We start from the raw sequence: 9472 nt of genomic DNA on the forward strand, positions 1-9472 counted from the left end.
TTCGATTTGATCAGTTATCTGAGTGGTTTCGCACACAAGGCCATCTCAAGGGTGTGCATTTTTTAAATTTGCACACTGAAATATCCCGGTGAGACCTAGAGGTGTGTATGTGTCTCTGTTAAAATTTCAAATGGCTATGTGCGCACAACCAAATAAAAGTCTACATGTAGTACCAATTGTGACTCCTGAATTACATCAGTAATCTTTACTCAGAAAATTGGCAGCATTGTCACGAGTGTTTTGGGGGTAATTTTGTACTTGCATTATTTTTCGTGCAATATTTTGGAAACTATCCTCGTACCTAGAAATTTAACCAATCAGTTTTGCAAACTGCACTTGCATTCTTGTTAATGATACATAGCGATTGCACACAAAATAATGATCCTTGCTCCTGGAACTAATGCTTTCTGGCAGACCTTGGTAAGTCAGTTTGCCTAAGATATATCCAGCTATAATAAAATCCTCATGCCACATAAGTGTTCCCTATACCCAGGAGCACTGGACCACAAAACTGAGAAGCTTCAGGGAAGTTGCCTACCTGCAAGCATTGTTGCTGCAAATGATCTGTCTCTGGGTCTTGATTTTTCGGGCAAAAGAGAGATCCCGAAGATCTCATCAGGCACCAATACGCGACAACAATCTTCGGCATTGATCACACAGACTGTATTATTGGACGACCAAGCAGGCTGACAATTGAAAACTTACCAACCAAACATGCTGCTCTGTTCATTGAAGTCTGCAAGTAGAGGTTAGGATATCATGCCCAAACAATCTTCTAAGAAATTATTTGGTTCAATGCTGCTCCTGGAAATGGCTACATGCCATCCATGCTACGATCTTCGATCGCCTTCCTTGCCAAGAATTTATTTTTGTTGCTGCAACCACTGTTCAGAAACCCCTCTTGCATTTCTTTGATGCCTGAACCTGAAAAAAAGCTGTGCAGTGTACTCTGTTCTTAAGCTCAGAAGCTACTTTAATTTAGTCCCAAATTGCCTCGATTCCAAACACGCTGCTCTTTTGTTTAGTCGAGAGGTCGGTGAACCATGTGTCTAACCTGCCATTGTTGCCGTTAAACGCTTACCCTGCAACCACTTGCTGTACTCTCCTCCCCCTCTTCTATTGCAGAGTTAACGAGCATTCCATTCACACTAAGCATCTTTCCGTATTAGCGCAAATTATAAACTATCAACTAATACAACATACAAAATTCCATATTTCAAAACAAGCAAACTACACCAACAAACATGTTCATTTTTTTTTTGAGAAAAAGGCCATAAAATACGCTATGTAGCCTGGTCGCACTGGTACCTTGTTTTTTTAACTGAAGAACTAGTACCTTTACACAAAGTTAGTTGTTTTTCTTTAAAGGCTCCTTTGATTCAAAAGATTCTTATAGGAAATTTAGAGGATTAGAATCCTAAGGAATTTTCCCTATGTTGGTTGTTTGATACATATGGTTGAATTCCTACATGAATTTTCCCGAAGGATTTCTTTGTACTACTTCACATAGGATTTCTAGTATCCACTCAAACCTCTTTGAAAGAATCCTTTGTTTTTTATATGATTGCAATCAAACAACCCAAAATTCTATAGGATTGAAATGAGTATGACATTTCAATCCTATGTTTTTCCTATTCCCGCATTTTAGAATCCTACGAATCGAAGAGGCCCTAAGTATATTCAAGTGGAGTTTACTAAGTTCGATCCATCAGGCTGACTCAGCCGTTGATCATGGATCAGACGTCTCCCAGACTGACATGCGTCGTTGTTCAACATCCGACAACGACACTTTCTTTTTCAGTTTACTTTTCACCATTTCATTTCTCTTTCAAGTAGAATTGCTCTGAAAAAACTCTGAATTTCTAGCACAAAGTTCAGCTTAAACTAGCCAGGTCATGACAGGCGATCTTCACCGACGTGGCTATTCACGGAAGCCTTGTTATATGATTCCTTCATATGCCCCTCCCTGGTCACCTTGGGCACATGACATCTCCATGCTCTCCGATAGCCACATCAAGGCCACCACCATTGCTCCTCACCTCCCGCCTCCTTTCTCTCACATGAACATTTGATGACTCAATAACCACAATGTGTCAAAAGAAAGAAAGAAAGAAGAAGAAAGAAAAGTCTGACTTTTACATGTGATGTGTAGAACAGAGGTAAAACAATTGTAGGAAAAAAACATCCCATTTCAATGAAATTGCAATACATTAGGGCAGCTTAAAGATGAATTGATACCACAAAACGAGCTCATTAGGACAGCTAGTAAGCTAACACACTAGCATATACTACTTACTTGACAAGACAAGAAACGCTGCCATCATTGAAGTTAACTACCCAATTACCCATATTTGCATCCTTCTAAAGAGTAAAGAGTACTGAAGACAAGGACAGCAAGTTGATTTGTAGTACAACTCCTAAGACTGAATAACCAAGTTGATGTTTTCGCATCCAAATTCCATGTTCAGTAATAATGGACCTGATATTGTTTACTTCTAAATTATTATCCTTAAAAATAAAAAGGGGCACTCTCATTTCTAATTTCTCCTTCGAGAGTATATAATCACAAGCATAATTTGGACACCGACATATGCTCCACAAGCTAGCACATATCTAATAGGCACTACTACAAAGAGAAAATAGGAACTAGATTAAGCTAACATGCCAAGCAAGCTACTCCATAGCAAGAAGGTTTGTCTACTACTGAAGATCCGCTCGTTATGAAGGCACCAACCTCAATTTTTATGTCATGCGTGCAGAGTTTGTAACTCAGAGTACAATGGCACATATGGCAGATATCGCAGATTGTCGTCTCCTCCAAGATCACAGATCTCTTGAATTTTGTGATGATCCATATCATAAGAGACCAATGTATTATCCCACCCCACAGTTAAGAAGATGATGTTACAGTCTGGATGCATTGCAGCCCACTGAAAACCCTGTATAAGATCAATCTCTCTCTCCCCAAATATATATGAAGCGTCGGTGCTATGCTTCAATATCCATTCTTGACTGAGGTAGTTCTCAAGAACATAAACCACCAGTTCAACCATACGTTCATCAGTTTCCAGAAAACTGACAAAATGCAAAGAACCCTGAGATTTCTGAATGAGACCAACAGTGCAAAGTTCAGGGATAGGTATCTTCCTCCATGTTTTCCCCTCGGTGTCCACCACGGCTATATCATCATCCATGGTGAGAAAATGCAGACAGCCGTTAAGAAACACATCTCCCGAGTGATGACCAACAAGGGAAACAAATGCTTCATCATCTTCTGTATCAATCCATCCGTTCTCCTTGTGAACCCATTCCCCTGTTTCAGAGGAATACACCTCCATTCCGGGCTGGCTGATGTCGTGATCCTCGGAGAACTCAAACACATGGAAGTGATCCGACACGGCTGGGTCAAAACCCAGACGTGCCATGCACTCGGTGCCGGCATTGATCGAGTCGGGCAACCGGACCCACTCCTCCGTGGCTGGATTGCACACGACGTAATGGAAGTCGTCCTGGCCTTCCCAGCAGCGGCAGAGGAGGAGGCCGTTGCAGCAGGACAGCAGGAAGATGCTCTGGTGCTGCGGCAGGAAATCAAAGAGAGGAGAGACCAGAGGGCGGCCTGTCCCGGTGACGTTGGTGAAACTGGGAGCTGGCGCCGGCTCGCTGCGGGGCATGTAGAAGAAACCCTCGAGGGTCTGCGGCAGCTGCCTTTGGTTGTGCGGGTGCGAGATGATGCCCCGCCAGGTCCTGGAGACGCACATGCAGCGGCGGAGCGACTTGACGGGGAGACGGGAGAGGATTTCGACGAGGAGGTCGTCGGTCAGGCTAGCCACCGTCCGCATCTCGAGCAGAAGAACGACACCTGAGGCACGCGGATTCAATGGAGAAATGGTCAAGAGATGCAGGAAGAAGATGAAGGAAGGTAGGGATGGTGGATTATGTCTGCTTCACTCTGCGTACCTGATACGAGGAGGAAGCGTCGGCGGTGACCTTCCGCCGTGGCAGATCGGTACGGCACGGCGGCGGCGACCTTCCGACGCGGCAGCTAGTCAAGATACGCCGGCGGTGCCGTGCCGCGGACGAGATGAAGTGGGAACGGCGATCTGCCAGCAGGATCTGCCGCGCCGGCGACGGAGATAGCGAGCGGTGGCCGGTGGCAGCGCCGCCGACCTAGCAACCTCTGCCGACGGAGGAATGGGATTCTGGGGTTAGGATTCAAGCGCCCAGATGGTGGGCTGATTCTGGGGTTACCCACCCACTTGCAGACCTATAGCATTTAGGCCTAAAAACTCCGTCTCGGCCCAAGCAAACTGATACGAGTATATGTTTATTTATTTCACCCCTGAAAAATAAAAATTAGTTTATAGAAAATGTTCTTGATGAAAATTAGTATGGTTTTTTTATTTCACCCCTAAAAAAATAAAGAAACAGATAGAAAAATAAAAATTCCTAATAGTTTTGAAACTCTCAAACATATCCTATATACATTCATCCCCACTAGTGACTATCTTAAGTGCGGCTTGCCGCACCCGGCAGCGGTGTTGCCAGGTATAGTCATATCCAATCCAGTAAACTCTAGATAGGATAAATACTAAATCAACCGGCTAGAGACGTGACACTTTATATTATGCATGCATCTGTTTTATCTTTCCTGAGAAGTTGAACGAGATATCCATGTATCTACCTCATATCTCTCTTCGTATACCAAATCACTTCTAAAATAACACAGACATGACTTGTCAAATGTTTCTATTTGTCTGCACTTCTAAAATCCATCAACATTTTTTAATTCATGAATATTTCTAAAGTTCATGAACATCTTTTTATATTTGCATTTTTTTAAAATTCGTGAACATAGTTTATAATTCATGAGTATTTATAATATTTATGTCATTTAATATGGTTTTTTAACGCGCAAAATTTTCGAAAATACATTTAAATAAAATTGTAAACACTTTTTATTTAACAAAAAATTCAAATAAAAATAAGAGAGCCGGTTTTGTCTAAGCTAGCAATAGTGAGCAGGAAAAAAAAGCTAAGCGAGCAGAGAAGAAGCCGAACTGAGTGAGCAAGAGTTTCATTGGCCGGGCCATATGAGTGTTATGGCAGCAAATTCCATGGTCTCAACGTGGAATAAGGGCTCTCAGGGGGATCGCACAAGCACCACTAGCTGACACTGACGATGAAATGTGAAAAACACCACAACCACGCATTAATCAACTCCACTCTCCTCTTAAAATAGATACAATATTAAACAATAGCCGAACACGATATACAAATGAAAAGAAAGTATGGTCAAAACATAATTAAAATCCTAGCCAACATAGATAGAATCAAAATGACAAAATCAACTGCAATGACATGCTAAGGAAAAAGAGAGTTAATACCATGAGCAGAGAACGGCGCGGCGAAGCACGCGGCAACCTCTAGTAATATATCAAGTTTAACATTCAGTACATAGCAACTGGTCCAGGAAATAACAAAATGCTTCAGTCCAAAACTGGTTTTGAAAGGATTCCACACAATCGTATAGCACTGATAACCAAAACTGCTCAACTTTGAGTTGCCTTTGGCATTTCTTGCGCTTCGCCGAGTTGGCATCATCTATTGTAATTATGCCCATGGTCAGTAGATAGGCTAAAGAGAACATGTTGATTCAATAGCATTTTTGGCAAGCTGAGTTGGTTCTTCATGAAATTCATGTTGAGTTGGCAATATGCTTTTGTTGTGGGGTCGGAGATCGGTTTTCATGGATGCCATTACTGTGGTGTCATCGTCAGCAGCAAGTTTGAATGCTTGTGATTATCAACTTTGGGAAGGAGAAATTGGCAATGATATTGCCCTTATTTATTTCTAAGGATAATAGTTTAGACTTTTGGGTCCATTATTACTGAGAGATGCAATTTGAGTCCAAGATAACTTGGTTTGGTCCGGTTTGTAGGTTTTCTGGCAGTGCTTGGTGAGGCTACTGAGACACGGGCAACCATTGTGCCCATAAGCAATTGGAACCTTTGATGATGTCGAGCCACCAATTAAAATGGCACCGAAGAAACGCAAAATCGAGGAGAAGCGCTTCCGGCCTATTACCCCGGAGGCGACTACCACCGGAGTGCTGATTAGTGGAAGGTGTTCTTGTTTCTACCTGGTGATGTGTTACTCAAACTGATGGACGAGTCGATGTATTGTGATGTTCCGTCTTTTTTCTTCTGTTTCTGAAGTTCTTTCGTGTGCCCATTTAAGGGTTGTATGAGCTGAATGATACTCTGTGGTTTGGTTATTAATGGAAGATGCAATTTGCTAAAAAAGAAGAAGATGCAATTTGGATGCCAAAGCACCAACTTGGTTGATTTAGCAAGATTCTGGTTGTCTTTCTTTTGAGCTAAATGGTTTTCAATTTGGGAAAGACATGATACAGTACATTTTACTCAAGTTGTGAAAAACTCTGCTTTTATACTAAAACATGGTGGGGTCAGAGTTACCAGAAATAGTACATGCATCCTGTGATCGGATGATTTGCCAGGGAAAACCATGGGAGAGGCTAGAGGCAGGTATTGAGGAAAGTGATTTTGTTCATTAGGAGGTGGAGACCCTTGTCCATGGAATAGATGATACCTAAGATGGAAGAGTTGGATTCAAGGTGGCAACCAGTAACTCGATTGGGTGCCTTATGTATCTTGTGTGGATCAATCCAGATAAGACGATAAGATCGAAGATCCTCTGATGGCAGTTTGGGGAAATGAAACTTGGGTCTCGTGGCGGTTGTCAATTTTTGCAGGTAAATGGATTTAAAGTGTGTCTGAATGCTTGGAGTCTCTTCTTTTATGTTGTACAATACTTGTACTAGAATTTGGTTTACTGCCATTGCAAATTTAGACCAGGGCAACGTCTAAAGTTTTCTTTTGAAAGAAATCTTACTTCAAGTGATCTATGCATCAGCGATAGAAACTGCATGGATTCTAATCAGGATTGGAGGGTGTGCAGCATCCATCCTACTAGCAGTAAGGTGCTATGAGTTTTCATAGTGCGAGATAAAAGACAAGGAGACGGGATGAGTGGCGGCGGCAGGGAGCGGAGACTCGAGGAGTGGCTGCGCGCGATGAGATGCAATTGGGCTAGGTTTTCACCGCAGTAACGATTTTACATCACGCAGCCCCGCAAGCAACCTACCGCCTGGTCTACGGCCCCCACAGGTGAACGAGCCCACCTGTCATCCTGTCCTAGCCCAAGGCGCTCGTGCAAAAGGAATGGACGGTCCACCAGCGGACACAGAGGTAAAAACATGCATAGTAATTTCATCGGGTGGCGGAACATCACTGCGCAAGCGCAATGCCATCCTATGGCCCGGTAGCCCACCTCCTTTTACTAGTTAGATGTGTTGGTCACTTTGTAGCAGCATGAGACACTAATTACTTATATGTAAAGTTTAGATGTAATTTTTATAATTTTTTATGTTCATTGTACTGCCATGATTGTAGATTAATACTAGATCAGAAGTTTTTCTAGAAAAACGTAAGAGAGTTGTATACTAATTGTGTGGAAGATTATTTACATGTCTTTGAATGAAAAAAATCTCACCACATGGCGATTAGCTACTGACGTTTTACCCACTTGGAGAAACAAGAACAGAATCGGTTTGGAGACCACGAGCAGATGTACATGTACTGTATGTGCTATGGAGGAGGAGGAAAATTACCATCCTTTCCTACGCTGTCAATTTGGGATTGTTAGAGATATACTATTTAAAAGTTAGAGATAAATATATATTAGAGATAAAATAGGTTTAGACAACCTAGCCTTGTACTTCAAGCCTATCCCTCCCTCCAATGGATTGTCAGTTTCTTGGTTTGGTCCTCTCTTCAATGGAGAGCATGATTTGGAAGGTTTGGGCGCCGCCAAAGGCAAAGTTCTTTGCTTGGTTGGCTATCCAAGATAGACTCTGGACGGCCGACAGGCTTGCCAAGCAGGGATGGCCAAATTATGGTCTTTGCCCTCTTTGCAAAAGGGAGCAAGAGAGTGGGCCACATCTCTTCTTCAAGTGCCGCTATTCCATACGGCTTTGGAAGATGGTCACTGAGAAATTCCGTCTAGAACAATTGGACACCTCCTTGTGGCATCTGGATGGTTCTGTCAAGAATTGATGGACAAATCGAACCGGCGCAGGAGTCCCCAACAGAAAAGCGATGGCCTCACTGACCATGCTCGTGTCATGGACCATATGGAATGAAAGAAATGTTCAGGTCTTCTGGCATAAGAGCGCACCACCGCCAGTCTTGCTCACTACGATCACTAACAAGGCAAATCTTTGGGTCACCGCCGGAGCAAAGAAATTGGGTCTATTATTGTGTGTGAGTAATCTTTCATGCCGTGTAAGAGTGACTGTTGTAACAAACTCTCCTCTCTGCTTAATTAATATATGAGGCAAACCTTTTGCCTCAGTTAAAAAAAAAGTCTATCCCTCCCTCATATCTTCTTTTTTTTCTTTTTTCGAAAAGGGGGGCTCTCCGGCCTCTGCATCAGAGTGATGCATACGACCATCATATCTTCTCTTCTACTTAAAAAGAATGTAAGGTTCCCGTTTCACCTTTCTTCTCATCACCTCTTCGTGCAACCTTTCATATATATGATAATCAATGACCTTAATTTACTTACTTTCTGAACCAAATCCACTTTAATTTACTAACCAAACTTCTAATCAAAATATAAGGTAATTCACAGGCATAATTTGACGAACATTTATTTACACAATCACATTATTATTGACAGGTGAATCATAATCTAACGTACTAGAATACTTATATCCTGTTGCAACGCATAAGCATTGTTCCAGTATTCTATATAATCTCTCACGAGGGTCAGATCAACACAACATAATATTCATCCATCCTACAATTTCTACATGGTATGAGAGCGGTTAGTTTGACGACGTCGATCCTAAAACCTTCCACCACCTCCGCAGCGCGCCGCGCCGGAAAGATTAATCTTCTCTCCCCGGAAGCGCGGCACCCGAACATCAAAGATAAGATCAGCCCCGTAGATTAGAATAGATAAATTATTCAAAGTTAGAAATTCCTTTTTTTTCACGAATACGCAAATATTTGCGTATCATTGCATTGATAGGAGCAAAGTTAGAAATTTAATTAGATTAGTTTTCTCATTAGCCACCAAATTAATTGGACAACCCTTAGATTCGGGAGAGACGCGCAATACGATCTTCTTCATCATGCAAATCAACAAAACTACGGTGTTGAGTGCAGCGTGGTGCCGCGCGCGACCATGTACGGGCGCATGGACACTGATCCGACCGGTCCACATGACGAGGATGACCCGTGGCGAGCAGGTGCGAAGGACACGCACGTCCGATCATGGGAGGGCGTGGTGTCGCTCCCGCGGCGATTTCCATCGCGTACGAGGGACAATGCTACACGCACGGGCAGTTTTTTTACGAGTTAAATACATCACCGGTGCCTTAACTTGT

At 42.7% G+C, this 9472-nt stretch overlaps 1 protein-coding gene across 2 annotated transcripts; it reads right to left on the reverse strand.

Moving 5' to 3' along the window:
* Positions 1-27: 27 nt before the first annotated feature.
* On the reverse strand, positions 28-4249 carry LOC125529619 (F-box protein At5g07610-like). Of its 2 annotated transcripts, XM_087530165.1 has the most exons (3): positions 3958-4249; positions 2735-3859; positions 28-2049 (listed from the first exon to the last, which is right to left on the reverse strand). In XM_087530165.1, exon 2 carries the CDS (start codon positions 3837-3839, stop codon positions 2748-2750), a length of 1092 nt encoding a protein of 363 aa, XP_087386291.1. In that variant the 5' UTR covers positions 3840-3859; positions 3958-4249; the 3' UTR covers positions 28-2049; positions 2735-2747. The 2 variants fall into 2 exon arrangements, with proteins under 2 accessions (XP_087386291.1, XP_087386288.1); XM_087530162.1 differs by lacking the exon at positions 28-2049 and having other exon boundaries at positions 2573-3859; positions 3958-4248.
* Between the last annotated feature and the right edge of the window lie 5223 nt (positions 4250-9472).

Source organism: Triticum urartu, chromosome 1A (genome assembly GCF_056163025.1).
Source record: "Triticum urartu cultivar PI428250 chromosome 1A, HENAU_Tu73, whole genome shotgun sequence".
Lineage (NCBI taxonomy): Eukaryota > Viridiplantae > Streptophyta > Magnoliopsida > Poales > Poaceae > Triticum > Triticum urartu.